Here is a 26,754-nt window from a genome sequence, read left to right as displayed (position 1 = left end):
TCCGCAAAGGTGGTATATAGTGTATATTTCACACATGCTGCTGTAGTGTCAGCGATCGAGAGAGAAAATGTCTTAGAAGCGACCCAGAAGAAAGTCTTGACGGGGATCTCACAACCGCCCTCTCTACCTGTCATGAGATCTTGTACTTCAGGAGTCCCTAAAAAAGGTTTCTTGATCTCAGACAAAGGATATGCATTTTGAGTCTCTTTATTGGCAGGGCCATATTTAGTATGGCTCCTTGCTTCAAGGAAAGTAACCACTGTGTCTTTGTTCAGGCTCTTTGTGAAAGAGTATAGTCAAACAACCACGAAAGGAGGCGTGCACACGGGACTGTCAGGCTGGACCTACCATGTCCCTGCGAACGGTGGACGGACATGGTGTGAGACACGGCCTACGGTCAGGCTGGCGTTGACTGACCGGTGGTAAGGCTGAGCGAGTCGTCCCAGGCGTCGATCCGTCAGTTGGGCTTTCACGGCTTTCGGCCGCCGAGGTTGCCTATCTACCCGGCCGGGTCCCTGGGGGTGCGTCGATGGAAATTCATTCGGAAGAAAAGTTTGCCTTCCTTCCCGCATGTTGTGCCAACAGCCAATGCCTATTTAACTGACAGGCGGGTGGTGGTTATGCAGGCCGGCATCGGGTTAATGTTTCGGCACAGGCAGGACATCGTGACGTGACATCGGTGGCGCTTGGAGGCGAATCTGGGGTTGGACTTGGCGTTGTCTTCTGGGCGCCTTGCCTTGTACGGAAGAAGGCTTGCTAGAGTCAAGCTTTTTGCCTCATCAATTACTCTTACTTCATCTATGCTACTAGCCTGCAACCAGCTGCTGCTCGTCTTGATGATGTTACTCTTGCGATCCACTGTCTCCTGGCTTGTGCGGGTCATCCATCCTCCACTCAATGCTTCGAGTTTCTCTTTCCAGTCAAACGTCGATCATGTCCGTTTCCTATTTTTTTAGCCTGTCGTCGTGGTGGATGGGCGAGACCCTGAACAGTTTTCTAGTGTGTCGAGAACTTGCATGGGTTGTTTCGATCGCTGCCGCTGACGTACCTGCTTATGAGCTGATTGAAATCACGAACGCCCTTCCCGCTTCTTCTTCCTTCGTGGGCAAAATCTCCTCGCTCCTCTCCCTCTACTCTAAAGGGTTCTTCAGCAACCCCAAACCTCCACCGTGAAAACTCTGCACCAACATCAACATGGATGAAGCACGTCGACAGTCAAGGACTCCCCGGCGGAGGACCAGTATCCAAGAGGATGCTGCCATGCTGGCGGGGATGGGGGTGAAGCAGGAACTGCAACGCAACTTCTCCTTCCTGTCCATGCTGGGATTGGCCTTTGCCATTCTCAACTCCTGGACCGCCTTGGGTGCGAGTATGTCGTTGGCCTTGCCCAGTGGAGGCCCCGACTCGGTCATCTGGGGTCTTGTTGTCGCTGGCATTTGCAATCTGTGCCTGGCGGCTTCTCTGGCAGAGTTTCTGTCGGCCTACCCGACAGCGGGAGGTCAGTACCACTGGGTCGCTGTCATCAGCTGGAAGCGTTGGGTGCCACTTCTCTCATGGATCACCGGTTGGATCAACACGGCAGGCTGGGTCGCTTTGACTGCGACTGCCGGGTTGTTGGGAAGCCAGCTCATCATCGGTATCATTTCACTCACAACACCGTCTTACGAGCCGCACCGTTGGCACCAATTCTTGATCTACATTGGATACAATGTTTTCGCATTCATGGTCAATGCGTTCATCACTCGACTGCTCCCCCTCGTCAACAAGGCTGCCTTGATCTGGTCAATCACGGGCTGGGTTGTGATCTCCATCACCGTCCTTGCTTGCTCCTCTCCAGATTACCAAAGCGGAGATTTCGTGTACCGCACATTTATCAATGAGACGGGCTGGCCGAACGGGCTTGCTTGGCTGTTGGGCCTCTTGCAAGGTGGTCTAGGCTTGACGGGATTTGACGCCGTCGCTCATTGCATAGAAGAGGTCGGAGATCCTACTGTTCTGGGCCCCAGGATCATGATCGGCTGTGTCTTGATTGGTGTCGTGACCGGCTTCATCTATCTGAGCGTTCTTTTGTTTGTCTCCAACAACGTGCAAGACGTTATTAGTTCCTCTGCAGGGCCAATGTTGCAGATTTTCTTTGATGCGACTTCGAACAAGGCCGGCTCCGTGTGCCTCTTGATGTTTCCCCTCGTTTGCTTGCTGGTAAGTTCATCAACCCGACCCTGCGAGCAGAGAAATGGCTGACGATTCTCAAGTTTGCCGCCGTGAGCATCATGACCACTAGCAGCCGGATGGTGTACGCTTTTGCGAGAGATGGGGGATTGCCAGCCTCGCGTCTCTTTGCTAGAGTGCATGGGAGACTTCAAGTCCCCCTAAATGCGCTTTGGTTGACCCTCATTCTGGTCATTATCTTCGGTTGCATATTTCTTGGGTCCAGCAGCGCTTTCAATGCCATTGTGTCTGCGTCAGTCGTGGCGTTGGGAGTGACTTATGCTATCCCCCCTGCAATCAACATCCTCCGGGGTCGGAAAATGTTGCCAGCGTCTCGTCCGTTTATTCTGCCTAGCTGGCTCGGTTGGACATGTAATCTGGTAAGTCTACCAAGAAAGCCCCTGAGTATAATTCCTAACATGTGACAGGTTGGAATTGCCTACGTGATACTCACAACCGTCCTTTTCATGTTCCCGCCGGTTCTGCCCGTGACCGGTAGTAATATGAATTACTGCGTTGCAGCATTTGCGATTGTCTTAATTGTTTCCACGATTCAGTGGTTCATTGACGGCCGAAAGAATTATACTGGTCCCCAGATTGACCTCGACGCTTTGAAAGCTGGGGAGATCGTGGGTATGGCTCCAGAGGAGAATAACCAAGCTACAGAGAGCGACGATACGCTGTACGGTGGTCAAGAGAAGAAGGTAGTGTCGTAAGGCGGATCCGTCGCGCATCGCACTCGGTCTCGTGTTTTCATGGTCGGTGTAGTGTGGCTTGAGAGTGCCTCTGATATCGAATATCATTCAGGCCACTCAGGATCCTCTTTTCTTCGGAATACAGCAATAAACTTCTTTCCGCCATTTCTGATGACTTTCTTGGACTCTTCGGTTTCCTCGCTCATGGCCTTGACGCAAGGATCTGAGTCCAGATCTTCCTGCGTCACCCTCGTCCACAATTCCTTCGCGTCGCCCGCTTCCTCGCCGTCAAAGTGCTTGACCATCCACTGGTGCAGCTCTTCAACATCTGTGATGGTATATACCACACCACCGGGCTTCGTCACAAATGCGTATTCAGCGTTTAGCTGAGCAGAAACGATTCGGGCCTTGTGCTTCCGCTGCTTGAAATGCGGATCGGGGAAGCAGAGGAATATCTTGGAAAGCTGAGCGCGGCGGAAGTAGTTTGGGAGAAACTTCATCGTATTAGTGCGGAGCGCCGAGATGTTTTGGTAGAGTCCAGGTGTGCCTCTCTTTGTGCCGGACAGAGGTTGATTTTGAGCGCGGAGAGCGGCTATTCGGTCAACTACATATTCGGTGACTTGATTCCGCAATTCCATGCCTATCCTTTCATTAGCAAGATAATCACAAAAAAGGAAGCCCGTGGGCAAACCAAGCATCAACGTCTGAGGGAACAAAGGCGCCAAAGCTACCAGAAGCCCACCGAATCCACAGCCAATGTCTGCGATCTCGACTTCCCTGCTCATAGCGTGGTGTTTGTGATTCGCAGCTTCGCCATCTGCGAAAGCAGGGTAATGGCAAGTCCAGTCCATGTCGGCAGGGCTGGCGGGGCTGCAGAGATCAGTCAGGGCGTCCATGTGAACTAGAGCGTGAGACCCTGGAACTTACTATGCCAAAGCATGGTCGGAGAAAGGATTTGCGTGGGCGCGTTGTCGATAGAACTTTTTCTTGGGCAGCTCGATCTTGCCGCCGCCAGCGCCATCACTTCCAGCTTTAAAGCTCTCTTGGGTTTTTTTGTAGTCCTCTCGTTTCTGCCGCTTATTCGGCGGTCCCGTCATGTTCCTTGTTCCGGCCTGAAGCCTTCCTGGTCATCAAAAAAAATGTAGGACGAAAATTCCGCAAGGAGCCCAAAAGTCTACGTTGTACGAGGACTTTGAAATCGGAACTCGAGCCGCCATGTTTGGTCTTGGCATCATTGTCTACGGAACTATCCATGCACAGAACCAACTTGAGTCTCAAGCACTACTGGATAGCACAATGTAGCGTCATCTTTCACTTGCTCCTTGTCGAGTTCGCGGTTACTAGCAGACGGGCTCAGGGTCAGTCCGTTTGATAGATCTAGAAGAGGAAGAGAGAGATTCCATGGAACAGTTTCCAGCGCTGGGTGGGAATATTGTTTAGGCCGTCCACCAAGCAGTGGAGGTATGAAGAGGAACGTGACTGTAGCTTTAGTCCTGCTGTTGTTTGGAGGTATCTAGTTCTAGCTAGGTATGTGCAGAGCTCCCGTCTACTTCCCCTCAGGCAGACAAGACCACGATTCGTACTCTTCTCTTTCCCTTATCTCTGGCACCACTCTTCTCCTCCGAGCTTACTCTAACTTTCAGTTGCTGGAACAGCTCAAGTGTGACCTCGTCTTGTTCATGGCCTTTCTCAAAGACTGTGAGCCGGTAAGCCTCTGCATCAAACTTGCTTTCTCTTTTGAGAGCCTCGCCGGATTTCAACTGGAAATCCTCAAGGCGAACCAGTCCTTCAATGCCAAACTGCGGTACGAAGACCACCATACCGTTTTCGAATACTCGCATCACGTACCCATCAACATCAATAGCAGCATCTGCAGATTTCTCGGCCCGTGCTTTGAGCGCTTGCCCGACATAATACTCGATACTGGCGCGGCCTGCTAGTTGGGCATTTCGGTGCCGGAAGTTGAGATTCTGACAGACCCGCTCTAACTTGCCCTTGTTTCGAAGGTCATAGTCAACGACCTCGCTCCCCTGGCCTTCATATCCGATCGCGCAAGCCAGTTGGCGGTGGACGAGCAGATCCGCATATCGGCGAATGGGACTTGTAAAATGGGTGTAGATCTCACTAGCAAGACCATAATGGCGATACTCTGGTTCTGCGTGCGATCCGCTGCAGAAGTATTCGGCCGATGTCATACACCTTGTTGCCATGATTCGAATCAAGGTGTTGAAGAATGGATGTTGAGGGTCTACACAAAGATCCAACGATTCTGCAAGTGCTTTCGAGCTTGACACGTCCAGTTCGAAACCGCGCATTCTCTTCAACTGCTCACTAAGGTCTGAAAAGTTCGAGGCCGGCGGTGTCGCATGTCGTCTCAGCAAAGCAGTTTGCGGGAAGACGGACTGGATCTTCCTGGCCACAGTGATATTGGCAAGAAGCATGAATTCCTCCACGAGTGAGTTGGTGGCTAAATTTGCTTTCGTCTTCACGTCGGCAAGCGAATCCGAAGACTCACTGTCTGCTTCAATTCTGACCTCTGGGCTGGACAAATTTAGCGCTCCAGCATCCATCCGCTTTTGACGTAGCCTTTGAGAGAGTGACAACAATGTCCGCATGCCTTGGGTGAGCGCATCCGTTGCACTCGGGTCGTCAATGCGCTTTTGGGCTTGCTCATATGAGAAAGCTTCCTTGGACAAAATAACAGATTTAGTGAACGAAGATGATACTATCTCCGCATCTGGTGTAATCTCCCATATAGTGGAGAAAGCATATCTTTCAACTTGCGGTTTGAGGGAGCAAAGGTCGGTCCCGAGCAACATGGGCAACATGTCAATTCTCTTGTCGACCAAGTAGACGGTAGTACCCCGAGCGGATGCTTCGTCGTCCATGGCATTATTGGGTTTGACGAAGTGAGAGACATCGGCAATATGAACACCCACTTCAAAGTTTCCATTTGAAAGTTTTCTTGCATGCAGGGCATCGTCGATATCTTGACATCCGGGGGGATCAATCGAGCAAACAAATAGATGTCGGAGATCCTGCCTGCCTTTCCAACCGGGATCTGATAAAGCAGCTGGGACTTTCCAGGAGTGACCCTCCGAAGGTAAACAGTCCAACACTGTCTTTGGAAATGGTCGGTACTGGACGTCATATTCGAGGAGCAACGCTTCAGTCTCAGCATCCTTAGTCTCTAATTCCCCGAGCGAGCGAATATAGTGGCCAACTGGATATCTGGTATTTCGCTCCCATGAGTCAATCGTCGCAAGTATCCGCTTGCCTATCAACTCATCGACCTGACGTGTTCGAACTCGAATCTTTGGGATGCGCTTGTCCATTGGAACCAAGAAGACTGTGGCCTGTCTGTTTCCAGACGTGCTCCAGGAGGTGGCGTCAATTGTTCCAACAAGTTGTCTCCAGTTTCGCTTCATGACTCCGACTACTTTGCAGGTTGGCTGGGCCTTTGACTCAGCACCGGCAATGTGTGCACGTCGAACCTCCTCCTGGAGTGCCCGTCTCTCATTCTCTGTGACCACGGTCTCCTCTTGTTCCTCGTCTTCCGGGTTGTCGTTCTTGTTGATGGTTTCCTCGTCGAGGATCTGCGTCGAAGGAACTTTCCACTGGTCTTTGGGCAGAATCTCCACAACAACGACATCTCCAGATATAGATCGATTGCTGCTCTCTCTTCCAAGGACTAGGAGTGGCTTGTCAAACGCAGAGACCTTGACTGTCCCCTCCAAGTAGTTGTAGGGGGAAACATTGAAAACACCTTGATGCAGTATTCCCGCCTTGATCCCTGTCATCATCCTTGACATGGAGTAATATTCTGGATAGAAGAGCTGCCCTTGCGCGGCGCGGACTTCTTGAGCCTCAGCACCGTGGCTCACCATGTCGAGTAATCTATCGGCATCATCCAACCCCTCCACATATCCCCATAGTGACAAAGCTCGCACGTTTTCTCTTTGTGCCTTTTTCCTATTATCCATATCATTGGTCAACACCACGATTGTAGGAGGTTTCTTTGTCGCTTGCGATAGATGATCGGTGTACCATTGCGCTGCTGTTCTGACTGAGCGATCGTTTCTGTCGTTAATTGACTCACCGCCTGCTCGTCGTACTGCGGTCTCAAGGCGGAACTCGTTGGAGAAGAGATAGAAACGCTTGTCGTCGCTTTGGGTTATTGCCATCAATCTGTTGTAGAGAGGGAGGCTCCGATTCTTCAACTCTTCAAGAACTGTCTGCAATATGATAACATCGCGGAAGTGGGCAGGCTCTTCGAAGAGATCCATTGCACTAAGCAAGACATTGGTGTCGGGGATGAGATAGTGGCCGTTGGGAAATGTTTTGGTGCGGGTTGGCAGTTTTGACAGAACGAATTTGGGGACTGGTAATGTTATCAGTGTACGAAAGTGAGGCAGAGAGAGGAGCAGGCACATACCAACTCCATTTGCATCTGGCGCAACAGTGGAAGCACAAGCCGTGCACAGTTGCGACGAACAGGGTATATCTTTCCTCAGGTACTGTTCTTTCACGACTTTCTGGACTCGGCCGCTTTTGGTGGACCGAATAAAGACCTTGCTGGAGATATTACGGGCATTTGGGTCGGCGGTAAGGCCTCGTTTGAGGCTTTTCATTTTGCCAGCCTCGACCCCCTAAAACGGTACAGAGGAAGCGTGAAGAATGAGTGTACGCACCAGACACTGGAGGGTCGCTGGAAATTGTCGAAGTTTCCCCACATAAAGACTGCGCTATGGATACAACCGCTCCGCAGGATCATCAGGGTACGGTGACTCAAACGGGCTACTTATGCAGAGTCTGGGAGAACGAAAGAAAGCAAATCCATCCCGCCGGCTCCCCGCGCAGTGCTGCTGTACTTCGGAGCTGATTCCAAATGGCACTTTCGTTTGTCCGATACGGATCTCGTTCGCTTGTTTAATTTCTTGGAGGTTCTGGGCCGCATGCTCGGCCATCGTGAGGCCAGTCTCACGATGGAATACGATCCACTCAGTTCCCTCACTGGAGACCACTGTAGCTGAAAATCTCACCGCGAGGGTGTTGGTATCCTCCCTCCATCGTCTTCTTGTCCTTCTTTGTCTCGATCCCCATGGCTAGGCACCCATTTGTCCACAACAGACCATGAATCAATAGTGGGCAGAAAAAACAGCAGTATGTCCGAGAAGCCACCGTACGTCGTCCCCCCTACAGCCGACTCATCTTCCACCGCCCGCCCTGCTACGTTTATCTTCCTTCATGGCTATGGAGACGACGCTGAAGGTCTCCCCTTGGGATTGGCACAACAGTTCCAATTCTACAACAAGATGCAATATCTGAAATGGGTCCTGCCGAATGCACCGCACAATCACGAGGCTATGACTCGAGCATGGTATATCCCCAAGGCCTTGCCCAACGCCATGAAGCCACGGGTGCCTGGCCATGAAGATGAGGAGGATTCTCCCGATGACGAGGCTGGGATCATGCAGAGTGTGGATATGGTAGATCAACTTGTCGAGCAGGAGATCAAGAGTGGGACACCCCCTGAGAGGATTGTCGTTGGCGGATTCAGTCAAGGTTGTGCGGTGAGTCTGACCTGGGGCCTGACGGGAAGACTCAATAACAAAGTCGCGGGAGTGCTCTGCTTGTCTGGGTACCTGCCTCTGCGGGACCGAATAGCGGAGCTGAGAAATGAGAGGGGAATCAAAGCCGACGACAAAGACCCCAAGAAATGGTTCTACGTTCATGGCACAATGGACATGTTGGTCCCTACAAAACTCTTCGTACAAGGCAAGGAAGAGCTGGCAAAGTGGGTGGACAGGGACAACGTCGAGGAGCATTTGTACCAGGGCATGGGCCATTCTACGAATTCGGCCGAGTTGAGAGACATGCTGGCATTCTTTGAAAAGGTGATTCCCGAATGAAAGGCGCCGTGGGCCGCCATTCAGCTGGTTCAGTCGACATAAAAGGTCATCAAAAATTCCATCATGGTTATTAACCTGTGGGATGGCATAGCCACAAAAGAGCAACTCCTAGAAGCTGAAGGATCCAGCACTGTCCAACCCCATAGAACGTGCTCGGCCCATGTCATCTGGGCGTATCTCATCACCTCCCCCTGTTTCGATCCAAGCATCTTTGACACTTCCTCGCAATATGCTGCTATATCATCGTGGGCAAGTCTGCGAAATTCAAGCAGCTTCGTCAGCATATTCCTTCTCCTTGCGTTATCCTTCCAAGGACTATGCTCTGTTGGCTCGAGAGCGATGAATTGTTCTGTTTGATTTAACTGATGCAATCGACAGTCATGCCTAGAATCTCGCGATAGTGCCGTGGCACAAAATTCTGCTGCTCCCACGCCACGCGACCGCCTCATGTTCCTCAGAAACCAAAGTAAGGAATGGACAAAGAACAGCAGAAAGAAGGCGTACCGCTCCACAAGATCCGCAAGTCTTGCTCCCCGAAGAAATAGTCGCTCCACACTTGGGACAACCTGAGTGGGACATGGTGCAGCAGTCAGGGAAGTGAGGGTGGGTGTTCGATCGAATGAAGAAGACGACTGGGACAAGAGGTAATGGTCTCCGGTCTGGATGGGCAATGTGCAAAGTACGCGAACCGAGGTCAGTTTTCGAGCAGTGTTGGGAATGTTGCTGGCAAGCAGGAGAGGAAGGTGATGTGAGATGAGAGGGGGTGTTTGGTCGAGTCTTGGTTTTTTTATGTTTGGCCGACGCCCCTCCATCTGTAGCGCCGTTTATAATCGGACTGCTCGTGCTGGGGCCTACCGCAATCCCCCGTCTCTGCTGCCCGTTCACCTGACACAGTCACAAGGCTGAGCCATGTGCTTGTTTATGTACTACGATGGGCCAGCCTCTAGAGAGGGTCTGGCATCTGCGGTGTCCGGTAACATGTGTTTCTGTCGTGTAGCTGCTTGCTTCAAAACCCCCCCGCCATTGAGTGCGGTATGCATCCTGGCCGACGTAGCAAAATGCCTATGGCGCGGACGGATGGTGGACCTGCAGCCTAGGTTGGTTTGCCTCACTTTGTTGGGCATTCGTTTCTAAGAAATTGGGTGATAGAATTTTTGCCCCAATGCTGCTAGCTTTCTCTGCCTCGCCAGATCAATGTCACGAGGCCGGCCAACGCCCAGTCTATACATATTTCTAGATCAAACGCCTAATGTCCCTTTGCATTTTCTGAGAAGCCCGGTCACAATTTGACGGGGTATCTCTTCCGAATTCTCTCGCCGTACCGGAAGAAGATCCAACTCGTCGGCGCCAAAGCGAGCGCAATGAATGCAAGCAGAGAATTGCCCCAGCCTAGGCCGAGAGCCGCGTACATATCGGGCCCCGCCAGCGGGAGGAAAGCACCCATTAAACTCCTCAAAACAGTGTTGGCGGCGATCGCTGAGGCAGCATGAATGTGGTATGCATCGACGAGATAGGTCTGCACCGGCATGAAAGTTGCGAGCAAGCCCAGCCCAACGAAAAGAGTGCCAATGATGGGCATAATCCAATGGATGGCTTTGTCTGCAGACCATCCGTACCAAAACAAGCCAATTGGGATGACCAGACTCCCAGGAATGAGCGGCGGCAGCCGGTATTCAGGTTTCATTTCACCCTTGGCCGACATCTTCTTGACGACTTTGTCCGACAGTGCTCCAAAAATGACCAGTCCAGTCATGGAACCAATACCAATACCGAGGAAACTCAGCCCGACTGTGCCTTGGCTGAAATGATATTGCCCTTCGAAGACAATGGTGAGCGTGGTGAAGAGAAGGTAGAGGTAGCCGTAGACCACTGCCATGTAGATGGATAGCAAGAGGACGATCGGGGAGAAGATGAGCATTTTGGTGGGTCGAACAAGCGCACGGATGAAGAAGTCGCGCGTGGGAATACCCTGATCGAGCTTGGAACGTAGGTTGGGATTACCAGTCTCCTTCCGAAGTCGTTTTGCCCGCCGCTCCAGGAGAACTGGCTCGAATGTCTCCCGCATGAAGATCACTGAGAAACATAATGCGACACCGCCCGCGATCGTGATGACCCAGAAAATCCAACGCCAGCCTTCGGCTTCACCAAGATATCCACCTGCCACCGGGCCGATGACGGGGCCCATCAGCGGTCCCAATGCAAACAAAGCCATCGCACCACCTCTCTTCTCCTGGACAATGAGATCTGCGATTGAGCCACCACCAATGGTGAGCGGGCAACTTCCTGCAATCCCTGCTAGCAGGCGGAACACCAACAAGGACCCTAGCCCAGGCGCCAGAGCACAAGCCATCGTCCAAATAACGAACAAAAAGTTGCAAGCATGGTAGATGGGGAGTCTACCCCATATTTCGCTGCAAGGTGCAAGGAACAGAGGGCCCAGGGCATAGCCTAGGATGTAAATGGAGACGATGAAACTTGCGATCGTCTCGTTGGATGAATGGAATTCTCTCATGATCAATGGTGTGGCTGGTGCAACCATAGATGAAGCCAGCGGTGTCAGAAAGGTGACAGACGAAATAATGGCCACGTTTGACCATTTCTTCTTGTTGGTCCAGTTAATGGCTTTCTCGGGATCATTTGACCCATCCCAATCGACGATATTTGGGTCGTGGTCAATGGTTGTGACGGGTGGTGCCTTCTCGTCCGCGTCCTCGATCGTGTCGATAATGGGAATGCCATGTTCTATGTCGGGATCGAGTGGTCTCTGGCTACCTTCGTTTTGTTCTTTCTCAGAGAGGGAGGCGGAATGGCTGGAGGTATTCGCTTCGTCGCGTCCGAGATCCTTGCCGTCGAATACAATGGGTTGAGCCGACTCAGCCGCCATGCGATCTGGAAACCCATTGTCCCTCGCCAGTACATATACACATCCTAAAAGGCGAGCACCTCAAGGTTTTTGAGAGTCAAGGCAGTCGTTGGCAAACATACCGTTTTGTCGCTGTGAATCCAATTGGTACTTTTGTGGGGCAAACCCCAGAGTCAGCAAGTAAGCTCGCGTAAATGGGCGTTCCGTGCCACGCGCAAGGATCGATCGTTACTCGTCAGAAGGAAAGGATGAAGCTTAAAGAATATAATGGATGGAAATACTTGTACTCGGTACACAGGAAGACGAGAGGGATATCAACGAGAGGAAGACGGATCGATTCAACAGCGGGGAGTCGCTTCTGCGATCTCGGCAGAGATGCTCAGTAACTATGTATTTATTCGTTCACAAACTCTCTGCTGCTGGTCTCCATCTCCATTATTGTTGCCCTTCAACGGGCCCGTATCAAGCCCAGTGGTTTCTTCTGAACCCCCTCTCCACCTTTCGGCAACAATGTATCCGTGTGGATGGGGCGGTCATAGTGGAGGTGTTTGTTCTTAACTCCGGCACAGATATAAGCAGCAATACCCTTACTATAATGTTGCCCAATCCGTGCTCAAAGAGGAAAATGAAGTATAATGGGGTAGTGTTCTACATTGTCCTAATTGGCATTGACAGAGCTCTGCAATTCAGCCGTGTGAAGGGTGAGAAGCTAGGAGGCTTGGTGGGCGTATACTTCGTACTGGCAGACCCTCCCGCGCCAGGCTCTTTGTGCACACGACACAAAAAAGTTATGCCGGCTGCAGGGTGCGCACGAGTGCCCAAACACCGCCTGCGGCAAATTGCGGCCCCTGGACATGCCTTTTCGGTGCCTCCACTTCCCCAAATTACCTAAAACGCCACCGCTGGAGCTTCCACGGAGAGCTCGCGGTTATCCATTAAACGTGCGTGGACGGAGGATGGTTGGACACTGACCAGCAGAAATACGAATAGAGGACACGAAGCCAAAAACGGACAGGCCGTTCATGAGAGTCCACGACATAGCTCCATATACAGTACATACTTATAGCTATGCTGCAATTCTCGCCCGAAAGACTTCATAAATATACGGGTCACACGCCCACTCCATACCACGTCCGAAGGACTTGCTCTGCACCCTTGTTTATATTGCCAAACCTGCACTGTTTTTCTGCCGAGGCTCTGTCTGTCGTTAGTATCAAAAATGCTAGGTTGGACGAGAGACGGCTCAATCAATTACCGACTCAAGATGCTGGGAACACTTACCACCTGCGGCTTCAAATGTGCCATTAGGTAACCGTCGAATGCTCTTAGATATTGTTAGCATGGAAAAGTGTAACAGGGAATTGGATTGTCCTGTGATAGAACTTGGACACATAATCATTTCATTTGGGAATAGGAAACTCACTTGGGCTGAGCTCTGGCCAGGCGCAACCTGCAAGCAGAATTGCTGTTAGCTTGCATCATGACGAACTCCTAAATCGAAGGAGAAGGAATGCTTTATCAGCCAAGAGGGCAACTCACGAAGGTAACGTTATGGCCCCTCGACTTCATGAAGGCGACAGTCTCATTGTTGTAAGCATACTCAAACGACACCTGATTCGGAATGAGCTGATCATGAAGGCGTGGCTGGGCTAGAGCCTGCGGAGCTGTCATGTTCTGGTCAAGCACATGGACAAGACTCTGAATCGTGGCCGTAATGATCCGCGACCCTCCTGCAGCTCCAGTCACATAGTAAAGTGTTCCATTCCCGAATTCAACTATCGTGGGCGAGATGGATGACAGTGGTCTCTTCCCCGGGCGCACATAGTTTGACGGACTCGGAACATAACCAAAGGCATTCGATGATCCAGGAATGGAGAAGTCGTTCATTTCGTTGTTCATGATTACACCTGTTTCAGGGACCAGAACCTGCGACCCAAACAACAAGTTGATCGTCGTAGTCAGGGAGACAGCCATGCCCGAGGCATCGGCCGTAACAATGTGAGAAGTGCCTGGGGTCTCCAGCGATTCGATACCTGCCGGATCGTACGCTGAGACATTCAACGTCCGGCGGTCTGAAATTTTGCTCCGAATATACCGTGCCGATGCCTCAGAGAGCATTTCATCTTGGAATGCTGACAGGTTGTGCACAAACGAAGGATCACCAAGACTGGTTCTCTCCCCATATCCAAATCTAATCGCTTCGTCGAGTCGATGGGTGCTCAGATTTACCGTGCCGGCGTGATAGAAATCGGGATATAATTCTAGGGTCTTCAAGACGGAGAGGGCGACCTCGCCAGAGCTCGGGGCACTACAACTGAACAGACGATATCCCCGATACGTGATATTAGCTGTTGGTCGAACGGCGACGGTGTAATTATGCAGATCTTCGAGTGTCATGGTTCCGTTCGCTGCTTGCACCGCCGCAATCGTAGCCTCTGCAATCGGCCCATTGTAAAACGCATCAGGACCTTGCTCGGCAATGGCTTCGAGCGTGTCGGCATATCTCTTCCGTGTTATCGTGTCTCCGGCCCCAAGTAAAGTTCCGTTGGGTGCGAAATCGATTGCCCAGTTTGGATCGTCCACGAGGAAATTTGGCACCGCGGCGGAAGCCATGCCAGATTGCATATAACGCACCAAATCCTCGCTTACTGTCCAGCCATATCTGGCGATCTTGATGGCTCCTTGCATTACCTGCTTCCAAGGGAGTTTCCCGTAATTCTGGTGCAAATGAGCCAGGCCTCGGACTTCTCCTGGAACTCCACTGTCGAGCATAAGCGGCTGAGCATTTCTTGAGCCTCAAGCACGTACCTCGCCAAACCTCCGAAAATGCTCGCATTGGCGTTATTGTTATACATGTCCTGAAAAGCAGCGGCTGGGGCTGTCTCTCGAAAATCTATCACTTCGTAGCTCCCATTTGAACTGCGGACGATCATGAAACCCCCACCACCGATACCGCTGTGGTACATCCCAATAACTCCAGTGCAAAACACAGTCCCGACGAGCTTGAAAACTGTCACTTTGGGTTCTTTGAATATCAGTTCTTGCGAAGTTGACTCACCGCATCTGCAGCATTCCCACCCTCCTGGAGCAGAGCAATACCAATCTCAGTGCAAACACTGCTCTCGCTTGCTACAGCGCCCATCGAATCTGGTGCATACTGTTGCCGAATATGAGGGTAGGGATTGGCGCCAGCCTGTTGCACCAACGGCGGGACAACCAAAGCACACGCCAGCTGCAATAACGACAACATGATGAACACGAAGCCTGAAGCCTTGAATGAGCGTGGAGAGTGCAAAGGAAAAAAAGCGCCGGTAAAGAGTGAAGATGCCATCTTTTCTGGGGTGCGAGTCCCGCTGTAGTTTGAAGCCCAACTAGGCAGCTTCACACGTTGATCCAGGAACAGGAAAATGTAACTCGAACTGCGGCTTCTGTCCGTGTCTGGAGGGCGATTGAGGCACGCGAGCCCTCACAAGACCAGCGGCACCAGGTGGTAGTGGCTTGAATGACGCAAGGAGTCTTTCAATCCTCCAGTCAACAGCTTCGGCTACCGTTACAGCGCATGACAGCTCGAGGATCGACGGACAGCTTGACAAATTAGAAGGAAACTTGACTAATGCTGCGAAGACCACCAGCCATGCAGGAGCAAGCAAGGATGTGTATATGAGGATGGAAGAAGGAATGAACTAAAGAGCCCCCGTCAAAAACAGTCTGTATTCAAGTAGGAGATATTTTATCGGCCAACGCCCACCGACCATCCACAACAGACAGTACAGAATTGCCTGCCCACGACCATTTCTTACAAGAGATAAACGACTCAATGATATCCACATAGTTCCAAGATGAACCGACCGCCGATCCCGATTCCCGGCGGATTTATCCGCCTTATCAAGCAGCGCAGTGCCACGCGCACCAGTAGGCATACGACAAAAACGCTATGTGAGCCCTTTATTTGTGCCCAGTCTCTATTGGCAAAGGAGTCTTCCCACTCAAATGTCGATAATGCAGGGGGAGCTGTTACTAGAGATCATATTGGTGCTGATAATGCAGAGCTCCTGGGCAACATAGACAGGTTCTCTGCTTCTCCCACGTTACAACTTGGAGGTCCTCGCTTCGCCTTCGGCAGAGCATACTCCTGTCTTGTGTATTCCCAGCTGCTTCCTTAGGAGCTTGAAGGTCGCGTTCCGTGGTAGGGATTTCACCTCCCAGACATGTCCTCGCAGTTTTTTGTATCCCGCCACTTGTCTGTCGACCGTTCGCTGAATGTCCTTGAGCGCTTGAATCTTATCTTCTCGCTCCTGGACATGGTCCTTGAGCACAACGTAAGCCGTGGGCAGTTCGGTCATCTTGGCAGCATCCCACACTCCTCCAACTGCAGCATCCAGGACGGCAGGGTGGGCGATGATATATGCTTCCAGCTCTGTCGGAGACACCTGAAAACCATTGTACTTGATCAACTCCTTTGTTCTGCCCACGACCTGTAGATGGCCTTCGGAAGAAATGGTGCACACATCGCCCCTTAATGCTGTCAGCCTCATATAAAATGACTTTGCACAAATATAAAGTATTAGACTCAGGTGGAATTGAACGTACGTATTATACCATCCGTCTCGGTCAAAAGCGGTCTCGTTCGCAGTAGGGTTGTCCACGTAACCTGCCGTCATGTTGGGCCCTTTCAACCACAGTTCACCGGGTCCGCCTTCTGGAGCATCTGCGCCGTTTTCGAGACGCAACGATCCCAGAATATTCGGCAGTAGTGTCCCGCTCTTACCCAGTGGCAAAGTGTCTCTGATTTTCTGCCACGTCACATATGGAGCGGCTTCTGTCATCCCGTAAAGAGTTATTGTCTTCCACGGGCCGCGCCGCAGAAACTCTTCGTAAACGTCTTGCTTGAGGGGCAATGGGCCACAAGTCATGTGCCTGATGCTTGAAAAGTCATATTTCGACGCCAGATCTGTGGTTGCTATGGCCAACGCGGTCATTGGCGAGACTTGTGCCGCTGTCGCTCTTGTGCGTTGTATAGTTTTCGCGTACGTCTCGGTGTCGAAGGATCCCATGATTATGTGTAGCATACCGGTCCACGGTCCCAGGAACAAGGGTATCGTTGCTAGGAAAGTACTGTCAGTATAAGGTGGGATCGTGCCAGCGCATGAAAAGGAGGGATTTGTCCTCCAAATTGCCAACTCACTATTTGCGATATGCACAAAGGGAGTATAGGAGACAATCTTCTCCTCTGGGGACCAATGGTCCGGATCGTGTGCCCACATTTGTAAAACATTGGCGAGGTAATTGTACTGCGAGAGCCCAACCCCTTTGGGATTACCCGTGGTTCCTGATGAGAGGTGTATCGAGGCCAGCCTCTTCCTGGTGTCCGGATAATGAGGTACAGATAGTACCTCGGAGGCCATTAGATCCGCGTGTAGATGTCGGAGCCCTTTTGCAGGTGAGCCGATGGCAGTTAATATTTCCAGATGCCCCATGTCCGGACATTGCTGCTTCGCGAGTTCGATCGCCTCCTTCACTGTTTCCACAACTATCGAGTATACTATCACGAATGTCGGCTTCGACACAGTCAGGGCATGCGCGATCTCGCCTGCCTTCAGCTGATGGTTGATAGGACAAAATACGCCACCCAGCCATAGAACTGCGTGCACAGCTTCGATGTAGGCAACACTGTTGGGGAGGATGATGGCCCATCGACTTTGATCCTTCGGGCTGTACTGCCGTTTCAAGCCTGTAGCAAGTTTTCCCGCATTCGAGCGTAGCTGATCTATGGTTAGGGTGCGATCTTCTACATCGTCCTGAGCAATGACATGATCAGGTTGTAGGGGTGGAGAGCGAGCGCTGTCATGGAGGAGTTCTGTGAGGTTAAGATCCTTCGGAATGGCAGTGTCCGGATCTCTAGATCTGTAGGTCTTCATTTTCCCAAGGGTTTTGTGGTCTACTTTCCGACCCCTAGGAGAAATTCCGTATCGCCAACGTGATGGGTGATGGGTACGCAGGGCTTGCTACCAAAACCACGAAGATGGTTCGAATGCTCGAACTAACATTCACAAAAGACGTGACGGGAGTTCCGCGTTCGATACCTCGGAAAGACTATACAACTCCGTGGTTGCTTATCCACTGGCGCAAGGAACATCAAAGCCGGGGCCCCGCAGAAATCAGAGCCCCTCAAACACACCTCGGTTCTTGCGCCAGCTGGCTGCGCGGCTGTTCGGGATACGGGTGTTCGGACGTAGTCTTGGCCCAAACATTTGCATGCACAGAAAGTACTTGCATCGAGTCAGCACCGGAGATTGAAAGGCCGAAGATCGATGAGTCGTTTTGTTGTTCACCTGTAATATCTTGGCTCGCACGACAGAGTCACTGGGCACTGGGAGAGAAGGCAGGGCGCGTCAAGGGTTGAAGCAGGTGGCCGGCACGTGGTTCTGAATCGTACGGAGGCCCCAGCTGCTTTTGTCCCTGCATATCTCATATCTCCCTTCCATCGCACGCCGTCCGGCGATTCTCCGAGCGTTGCAGCGTGCGTCGTGCGTGGCTTGAGAGCTGTTACCACTCAATCAAAACCATGGCTTTCATTTCTGGGAGGCACAGAAGAGTGTCGATCGACAATTCCAGCATATTCAGAAATGGGGGTTTTCCGCTGTGCATGTGAACTGCATGCCAGACTCGAATCCCTACCCCTGCTACGAGCTGACGATCTGATCTCAACGGAAACTAGATATGATCTGTCAAGTTATTCTTCGTTGACAGGAGGTGTAACCACGAAAATCGTGAGGCAGCCCCTCATTAGTCCTTGCTCGGTCGATCTGTCAAGCTTTTGATTCTGCACCTTGTTTAATAGGTAAATGACCCAGCTCCTTGAGTCTTAAGCTCGAAGCAGCAACTGTGAATTTGCTCAGAATGTCAGTATTAATGGGGCACGGAAAAAGGGGCTTGTCAAGGGTCTGGAAATTCCCTGATCTGCCGGAGAATTTCTGGATGTCGCCGTAGCTCGGTGATTGGTGGTGACCTGGCATGGGTCTGCTGCGAAGCGAACCAGTACGATGCTTGCCGACTTAACCGGAGCGCAAAGGCTTGATGATGTCAATGGCGGTGCGATAGAAGGTCGGTGGACAGCCTAGAACTTTTGATGGACATGAGATTTACCGCATTCATAAAAGGTGGCATCTTTAAGCATCTCACTTCTTCACCCAACCCCTTCGGACTTTCCAGATCTGATTTGCACAAGGGGCTTCGATAGGTCGGCGATCTCATTCTACTCATTCAAATCAGAGCCGGTGGAGAGAATGAATCTGCCGGCACCCCTGGCATTGGAGCTGGTAGTTTCTGCTCCTCGCTGGAAAGAATTCCTGGCGCGTGCATGTACCGCATGGACAGTTTGGAGCACACGGTCTCTGTACGTAACCAGTTCCGACTGCGGCAAGACCCAATGAAATAGAATTGACGGCCCATCTGCAGGACGGTGGATAGCCGGAGGGGAGTCCATCGAGGCCTAGACCACGGCCACTACTGGCTTTGTCCAACGACATATCTCCATCTCCCATCTTTTCGCTCTGCTCACACCCTGACAAAACGCTCACTCAGGGTCACCAGGGTCTTCGCTGACGCTCGTAAAAGGTTCTTTTCCGAAGGATCGATGCCACTGGCGTCATGCCACATGCAGTCTGCAGTAATTAGCCTTTGGCCTGTATTATTAAAACGACTTCCACATTTCGCACAACTGCGCCGGCTGGCTCCTGACAGGGGGGAACTCTGGTTCGAGAGAGCTCTTTGTGCGTCCATTCTCTTCAGCAGGAATGTATATTGAAGCTGCAGGTGAGCTGAAAGCTGAGCTTGGGGCGTAGTTGGGGGCGGTTACTGGAGCCTGCCTCGGCCAGTCGAACGTGCAATGGTGGAACTCAGCCCGGTGTGCTTTGTGTACAAAACCTAGGTTAGGAGGGTTGAAAGGGGAAAAGTCAAAAAGAATATGTACGATTCTCTGAGACGAAGGGTTTGGCGGCACCAGTGGCACATCGTAGTAGCTAGCCGTAGAAATTCTTCGCAAACTCTGTCAAGAACTGGTAGGCTACGTACTCCAGCTACTATGCTCCCTGTTAGCTTCTCCAGAGCCAAATACGACTCTGTCTGAATCAATCATCCCACCGCACCGTCTCACCCTGCGCGTGCACGTACCTACCGACCTGGGACTTCCCCCCCTCCGGAGCCCTTTTCCTGGCCCCCAGTCTTCCGTCCTTGACCTACAGGACTACTCACCACCAGCACTATTCGGTTCCTCTATCATTTTCACCGTATTCCTTCCGGTACCATCAATTGCTGCTCGCCCACCCAGACAACAAGCAATCGTCTCCCGCGACTCTCTATTCTCCACGCCTCGTCCCCTGCATCCTAGCCACTTACATCCACACCACCGAATTCTGGACCTCACGTTGCGACGGTAGATCCTCCTGACAAATCCGCACGTCGGGGTAGACTTCGCCCTTCGACCCGCGACACATGAAGCCCTTGGCGGTCTCGACTTGGATTCGCAATCGAATGTTCATGACCTGCGGACTCTACGAATGTCTATGAGAATAAAAGTTCCCCTAACACGTCAGAGCCTGGTGTTTGATGAGAGAGGGAGGTAACAATAAATGGCAGTGATGGCCGAACCACCTGATCCTCGGCCGTCCCTGCCGCTCATCGAAAGACAGTCATTATGTCTCCCAAGCATCGAGCCCGGCGTGCCCGCCCACTACGGGGAAGATGGTTTCCTTCAGAACCTTGCAAAACACTTCCCATCCCATGAGAACAATGCTCTCGAAAAGTTGGTGCAGCTGAAGCGGGAATTGAAGTCGGCCGATACTGAATCCTTTTGGCAAAAGCTGATGGAGGGCATGACGGAGATTTGCCATGCGCAATACGGATTCGTTGCAAAAAGGATACTGTCCGACGACCACCATTCGGCAGTCGAAATGCCTCCGTTTGGCGAGTCAGGTTCTTGTCTTCTGGGCGTCGCTTTCTATTATAACGACGGTGACAAGCAGAAGGCTATGCACCGCGACTATAAGTATCTTGCTTGGGGTTCGCCATGCGCCTATATGAAGCACGACAAAGTCTTCCTGATCCCGGAGCACATGAGTTCGTTCATCACTCACAACCCTAACGCTCTTCCGTTTCCGGCAGAAGGTTACATTGGAATTCCCTTGTTTGCAGATGGCAAGTGTTTTGCCCATTTTGGTATGATGTGGACACAGGAAGGTCTCGACCGGCGAGAAACTACTTGGAGTTACACCGAACTTTTACTGCATTCGTTGGAAGACATGATTGTTGAACGTCTTTTGAGCGGTCAGGGATTTGTGAAGCCTCGGAGTCGAAATCCCAATACAACCAGACCGTCTCACGTTATTCCGCGCGAAGCTGTCACTCCTGGAACTCAGTCTCTCAAGCCGTATGCCAAAAGTTTGTCGCATGAACTGAGGACACCAATGCAGGGCGTGGTAGGAATGCTAGATGTCATGCATGCGACGGTGCAGGAGCAGATCGAGGGCGCCTCGGATCCCTCTCTGCGCCAGGTTTTTAGGGCCCTCAGAGAGAACATCGAGATCATCCAAGACAGCGCTAAACGAGCCGTTGAAGCTGCTGATAACGTCGTCCATGCGTACGACATGAATATGCAGATACCCGACACCCCGTCGAATGAGAACGAATCACCAGCAACAATATCCACCGGCTATTTCGATTACAAACCCGCGAGACTGATTGAAGGGAGTGATATCCATTTCAATTCATATAAACGCCGAAGAAGTAGTCCGACGTCCTGGCACTTCGGCAATGCAACCAAAATGCGACAAGTTGGCCCATCAGCTCGTATCGACGTATCTCCCAAAAGCAATGTGGGCAAGTTTCAACCAACTCCACAAACATTACCTTCTGACGAAGGCATTCCCACAATTGTCGCTCCCGCACAAGATTGTTTTACACCTGGGGATCTTCATACTCCCTCCACCAAGGTTTCTTTAGCAGAAAGTGACGCGTTTCCAACACCAGGGTTGAAACACTGCCGGATCCGAGAGCTGATACCCATGGTGATCTACGAATCTTTGCGCGTTGGAGGCAGACCTGATTCGGCTATAGGGGAGCCCACCGACTTGGGCGAAAGAATTGTGGTTAGGTCGCGCTCCTCAAATGGTCACATCTCCCAGAAAACCATCGAATGGGCAGTGGCTGAAGATGTACCTGAGACTCTTTTCGCAGACGAACGAGACTTAACCAAATTGGTATCAGCCGTGCTGCTAAACGCTATCAAGTTCACAGAACAGGGCAGCATTAGTTTGCATGCCCGACTCTCAAAAACGCACCGATTTCTGGTCATTAAGTGCAAGGACACTGGCGATGGGATCCCGGAGGATTTCCAACCCGAGCTTTTCAAACCATTCTCTCGGGAGGACGATTCGTTGACCCGGTCAAAAGAAGGCCTTGGCCTTGGTCTTCTGGTTGCTAAAGGATTGGCGCGTCGGCTTGGCGGAGACATTGTCCTCGTGGCTTCAGACGTCTCTGGCCCTAACAAGGGTTCTGAATTTGAGATCAAGGTGCCTTTTGAACCTAACGAGGGTTCGACAAGTCGTTCTGGTACCCCTAGTAGCAGGACTCCGGAGGGATCGAAAGTCGCCTCCCAGACACCTGCTACGTTGGCGCCTCCAGATTTATCACCCAAAGGCCACAAACATCCGAGACCTACAAAGATATCTATGCCGTCTACTGAAGGGTATCGATCCCGGGGACCACGAACACCGGCGCAGACCAGTCCGCTAAAGAAGGACACATATGATCGGTATCTCGCACAGAAGCATCCTCTTACATTCTTGGTTGCGGAGGACAACAAAATCAACCGAAGATTACTCGTGAACATGCTCGGGAAATTGGGATATACAGATGTACACGAAGCCTTTGACGGGAAGGAAGCCGTCCGAATCATGCGGGAAATACACAGCAGGGGAAGGACTTGCGGCAAATCGAACGGGAAACGGTCCGCCAAAAAGGTTGACGTCGTCTTAATGGATCTCTGGATGCCCGAAATGGATGGTTACCAGGCGACCGAGCATATATTGGAAATGTTCCAACAACCTCAAGGCGAGGATGGATCCGACCGTGGCCGCATGTCCCCTCCCATTGTCTTAGCTGTCAGCGCTGATGTCACTGACGAGGCCATTGACCGGGCTACCAAGACCGGGATGGAGGGATTCATGACGAAGCCATACAAACTGGCAGACTTGCAGAAATTGATTGTTGAATTCTGCGTCCGAAGCGATGGCGTTATTACTGCTCCGGGTTGATACAGGAGTACTTCAAACAGGAGAAGGTCAGATCTCCTTTGGGTAGAGGTTGTTTGGTTCCTTCCACGGCCTTGTATATACTCAAAAGATACTTTACATGTCACGATACACATGACGAGATGGCCAGAAACAATGTGATACCCACTCATGGCAATTGCAGAATTGGGATTCGAGGCTTTCATATCCGAGCCGATTCACCAGCCGGCGGAAGCTGACTTCAGCCTTGTGAAGCCACGACATATGAGCTACTACCTTTTTCTACTTCCGCCACAGGGATCTCAACTATCTTAGTTTCAATATAGTGTCGTCAATAATGTCGGCCTAGGCGAAGCCACATCAGAACCAAGGCTTCAGAGTCTCCATGCGTCCTCCTCAGAGCACTGCAGCTCCGTTTGCAGCTCCTCTATCAAATTCAGGCGAGAAGGCTGGAGTTGGGAATGGTGTCCCTTTGCTGTGTTGGCCAATCATAAGGCTTTCTGCCCCTCTCCAACCCTCCGCCTCTTAAGGCGCCATCCATAATGACATCGATCAGTTCCTTTTGCGGTCTGGTGATTCTCTTGCTGCCTGATATTTTCTCTGCAATATACCTGAGCTTCCAGAGAAGACGTGACAGGCCCCTTTACTTTCTGTAAATCCTCGAGGCCTCTACACTTAGCGAACCATCGACCAGTTTTGATACCTGCTGCAAGACCAAAGGACAGGGGCCGAAAATGCCTACTCCTTTGGATAGAGCAATGCAATCTCGAGTACGTGCTGTCTCCTGGTCCCTACTATATGCACCGTATAATGTCTCGACGCTTCATTTCGTCACTATCTCAAAATCACGTCTGACACCTGGTGATATTACATTGCTCAAACTAATGCAGTCATTAGAATTTATTCTTCGGTTTGTCCACCTTACACCAACATCCTGGACTTGGATCTCTAACGATCCTGGCGGGCCTTGTATTCTCGGTTATATCGCCAACAGCACCGTCAGCAACTTTGGTGATCTTTCCGAGTCTCCTTAAGCGAAAACAACTCTCGCTTGAGACCCAAGTTGGGAATGGCCGCTGATTTTTTCTACCTCTTCTTAGGTTTTGCGGGTTTGGTGACTCTCGCATCACTATGGAATATGTGGGGAGGAGATATGTTCCCTACTGAGGGTGACCCCACTGGCGGTATGATCTTGCCCCTGATGTTCAACAACTTTCTTGATGCGCTTCGATTGCCGCAATATGGGATTGACCTAATCGATACAGATCCAGAATACTGGACGGAAACAGAGTTAAAGCGGTGGCTGAAGCTGGTAAGTCTGCGGCTGCGTTCAAATATTTCCCCTTTGATCCATTGCAGAAATCAAGACACGCAAGCTGATGACCCGATTAAAGAGGGATTTAACACCTGACACCAAAATGGCCAGAGCGGAACTTCTGGAACGCGTCAAGGCGAATATGAGACCCCAAACGACTTCTTGAATCTTGATACGGGCTCTATAGGCGACTACCACCCAGTGACGGGCGAACACCTTACAACGATTATGGTTTAGGGTTGAGGGAGTTGATGCGACGTGGACGTAAGAGTATCTTCTGGAGATGTGCAGTTGCTGAAATTCTGCGAGTATTCTGAATCATTCTACGCGAGCATCATGTGCAAGGGAACGCATGCAGTATTTAGTAGAGGGAATCTAGCCACCATCGCCAATCGGAGACTCCAATTATAGGATGCGGAGAAATTTGGTTGTAGCTTTTAAAAAATAACTGAACCACATTGACTCTACTCTTGTGCGTCCATCCAATCCTTGAGAGCTCTTCATTCCAGCATGCTCGCTCTCGAGCATCGCGCTCGTTCTTTCTTCCTCAAATGCAGAGCTTCTGCACGATGTCTACCGCCGCAACCAGTTCTGTTTCGCGGCAATCCCCAGCGACGCGGCCTGGCAGCAGCCATTGAACCAGAAAGGCAATCCACGGCGGCTGCGAGCAAACCTTACTACGTGACGACTCCCATCTTCTATGTTAACTCAGGCACGTGTGCTCATTCCTCATTCTAATAGCGACTGGCTAATCATGGATGCTGCAGCCCCCCATGTCGGCCATCTCTACACGTTAGTCCTCGCAGATGTCCTCAAACGATGGGCAAAGCTTCGCGGCGACGAGAGCGCGACCCTACTGACGGGAACCGACGAACATGGCATGAAGGTGCAAAAGGCTGCTCAAAAGGCGAATACCGACGTCAAATTGTTCTGCGATCATCACGCCGAACAGTTCAAGGCGTTATGTGACGCAGCCAATATCGACTACGATCGCTTCATCCGTACCACTGATGAGGACCATAAGGATGTTGTCCGATATGTCTGGGAAGAGCTGAATCGCGGTGGATTTATCTACGAAGCCAAGCATGAGGGATGGTACTCGGTCAGCGACGAGACTTTCTATCCCTCAACCCAGGTTCACAAAGTCCTCGATCCCTCATCAGGTCTGACAAAGATCGCCTCCATCGAGACAGGAAAAGATGTGGAATGGACTTCAGAAATGAATTACCATTTTAGGTTGTCCGCTTTTCAAACCCCTCTGCTCAAGTACTACGAGGAACACGCAGGCGCTATTGTCCCGAAGCAACGCATGGCTTTCATCACGGACGAGATTCGAAGTGGACTCAAAGATCTCTCTATTTCGAGACCGTCGTCACGTTTGACATGGGGAATTCAGGTTCCAGGCGACGAGAGCCAGACCATTTACGTCTGGCTCGATGCCTTGTTCAATTACTTAACGATGACAGGATATCCTTTCGTTAACAAAAATGACCCGAACATGGTGTGGCCACCCAATTGTCAGGTCATTGGTAAAGATATCATTCGTTTTCACACTATATACTGGCCTGCTTTTCTAATGGCTCTGGGACTTCCTGTGACTGAAAGATTTCTGACCCATGCCCATTGGACGATGAACAATGAGAAAATGTCCAAATCGGCCGGCAACGGAGTGAATCCGTTCTACGCCATGGACCGATTCGGAGTGGATTGCATTCGGTTCTTCATGGCACACAACGGGGGTATCGTCGACGATGCCACATACGACAACTCATTCATTGAAGATACATACAATCACTTGTTGAGGGGTGGTCTCGGCAATCTGATCCATCGCGTCTTTAAGAGCAAGCACTTCGATGTCCGCGAAGCGGTCAGACTGGTCAGTGAAGACGAAGGTTTCTCGGAGTTCATCGCTCGAGAACAATGGACCGCCAGTAACCCGGAAATGCAGGCTGTTCATGCCAGTCTTAGAAATCATCATGCCAAATTATGCTCTGTTAGGGAAATTGCAGACAACCACATGAAGGAACCAGATCCCCGGAAGGCTGTCCAGTCAATTTGTGAGCTGATCGGAGAGGTATGGAATACTGAACATTCTAGTGACGTCGTAGACCTGACAAATTTGCAGACAAACAAATTCTTCCATAATACCGCAATCTGGAAGATTATTAAGAGTGCAGATCCCGAAACAAGAAAAATAGCGAATTACGTCCTTTTCACGAGCGCAGAATCCATTCGAATAATGGCCATTTTGCTCCAGCCGTTTATGCCTGAAAAAATGAAAGCAGCCCTCGATTTGATGGAAGTCGGTGAATCAAAACGAGCATTTGATGAAGCTCGTTTTGGTGCAGATATCACCTATGGTCCTCCAGCGCTGGAAGCGAATGCAGGGGCGCCTGCTGCCGTTGTCTTTCCTCTACTATTATCATCCCATTGAGAACGGCATGGGAAGCTACAAATTGGAGCACAGGGTCAG

At 51.2% G+C, this 26,754-nt stretch overlaps 10 protein-coding genes across 10 annotated transcripts; 5 read left to right on the top strand and 5 right to left on the bottom strand.

The window, feature by feature from the left end:
- Positions 1-1,194: 1,194 nt before the first annotated feature.
- On the top strand, positions 1,195-2,924 carry AYL99_04723 (hypothetical protein; the record flags this gene model as incomplete). The annotated part of the gene is made up of 3 exons (XM_018836235.1): positions 1,195-2,199; positions 2,253-2,588; positions 2,637-2,924. 3 exons carry the CDS (start codon positions 1,195-1,197, stop codon positions 2,922-2,924), a joined length of 1,629 nt encoding a protein of 542 aa, XP_018695885.1.
- An 83-nt stretch (positions 2,925-3,007) lies between these two features.
- On the bottom strand, positions 3,008-4,000 carry AYL99_04722 (tRNA (guanine-N(7)-)-methyltransferase; the record flags this gene model as incomplete). Its single annotated transcript, XM_018836234.1, has 3 exons — positions 3,008-3,543; positions 3,595-3,773; positions 3,831-4,000. 3 exons carry the CDS (start codon positions 3,998-4,000, stop codon positions 3,008-3,010), a joined length of 885 nt encoding a protein of 294 aa, XP_018695884.1.
- Positions 4,001-4,459: 459 nt separating this feature from the next.
- AYL99_04721 (hypothetical protein) lies at positions 4,460-7,534 on the bottom strand (the record flags this gene model as incomplete). The annotated part of the gene is made up of 2 exons (XM_018836233.1): positions 4,460-7,284; positions 7,339-7,534. The coding sequence occupies 2 exons, from the start codon at positions 7,532-7,534 to the stop codon at positions 4,460-4,462; spliced, it is 3,021 nt and encodes a 1,006-aa protein (XP_018695883.1).
- Positions 7,535-8,068: 534 nt separating this feature from the next.
- AYL99_04720 (hypothetical protein) lies at positions 8,069-8,815 on the top strand (the record flags this gene model as incomplete). The annotated part of the gene is made up of 1 exon (XM_018836232.1): positions 8,069-8,815. The coding sequence occupies one exon, from the start codon at positions 8,069-8,071 to the stop codon at positions 8,813-8,815; it is 747 nt and encodes a 248-aa protein (XP_018695882.1).
- Positions 8,816-10,094: 1,279 nt separating this feature from the next.
- Positions 10,095-11,699, bottom strand: AYL99_04719 (hypothetical protein; the record flags this gene model as incomplete). The annotated part of the gene is made up of 1 exon (XM_018836231.1): positions 10,095-11,699. The coding sequence occupies one exon, from the start codon at positions 11,697-11,699 to the stop codon at positions 10,095-10,097; it is 1,605 nt and encodes a 534-aa protein (XP_018695881.1).
- A 1,138-nt stretch (positions 11,700-12,837) lies between these two features.
- AYL99_04718 (gamma-glutamyltransferase) lies at positions 12,838-14,928 on the bottom strand (the record flags this gene model as incomplete). Its single annotated transcript, XM_018836230.1, has 6 exons — positions 12,838-12,875; positions 12,960-13,002; positions 13,102-13,128; positions 13,218-14,439; positions 14,487-14,680; positions 14,737-14,928. The coding sequence occupies 6 exons, from the start codon at positions 14,926-14,928 to the stop codon at positions 12,838-12,840; spliced, it is 1,716 nt and encodes a 571-aa protein (XP_018695880.1).
- An 838-nt stretch (positions 14,929-15,766) lies between these two features.
- AYL99_04717 (hypothetical protein) lies at positions 15,767-17,596 on the bottom strand (the record flags this gene model as incomplete). The annotated part of the gene is made up of 3 exons (XM_018836229.1): positions 15,767-16,193; positions 16,269-16,782; positions 16,864-17,596. 3 exons carry the CDS (start codon positions 17,594-17,596, stop codon positions 15,767-15,769), a joined length of 1,674 nt encoding a protein of 557 aa, XP_018695879.1.
- Positions 17,597-20,317: 2,721 nt separating this feature from the next.
- AYL99_04716 (hypothetical protein) lies at positions 20,318-22,990 on the top strand (the record flags this gene model as incomplete). Its single annotated transcript, XM_018836228.1, has 1 exon — positions 20,318-22,990. One exon carries the CDS (start codon positions 20,318-20,320, stop codon positions 22,988-22,990), a length of 2,673 nt encoding a protein of 890 aa, XP_018695878.1.
- Positions 22,991-24,119: 1,129 nt separating this feature from the next.
- Positions 24,120-24,447, top strand: AYL99_04715 (hypothetical protein; the record flags this gene model as incomplete). The annotated part of the gene is made up of 2 exons (XM_018836227.1): positions 24,120-24,278; positions 24,361-24,447. 2 exons carry the CDS (start codon positions 24,120-24,122, stop codon positions 24,445-24,447), a joined length of 246 nt encoding a protein of 81 aa, XP_018695877.1.
- Positions 24,448-25,035: 588 nt separating this feature from the next.
- Positions 25,036-26,715, top strand: AYL99_04714 (methionine-tRNA ligase; the record flags this gene model as incomplete). Its single annotated transcript, XM_018836226.1, has 1 exon — positions 25,036-26,715. One exon carries the CDS (start codon positions 25,036-25,038, stop codon positions 26,713-26,715), a length of 1,680 nt encoding a protein of 559 aa, XP_018695876.1.
- Between the last annotated feature and the right edge of the window lie 39 nt (positions 26,716-26,754).

The sequence above is a fragment of the Fonsecaea erecta genome, assembly GCF_001651985.1.
Source record: "Fonsecaea erecta strain CBS 125763 chromosome Unknown Scaff3, whole genome shotgun sequence".
Taxonomy (NCBI): Eukaryota; Fungi; Ascomycota; class Eurotiomycetes; order Chaetothyriales; family Herpotrichiellaceae; genus Fonsecaea; species Fonsecaea erecta.
This window is presented reverse-complemented; position numbering and strand designations above follow the sequence as displayed.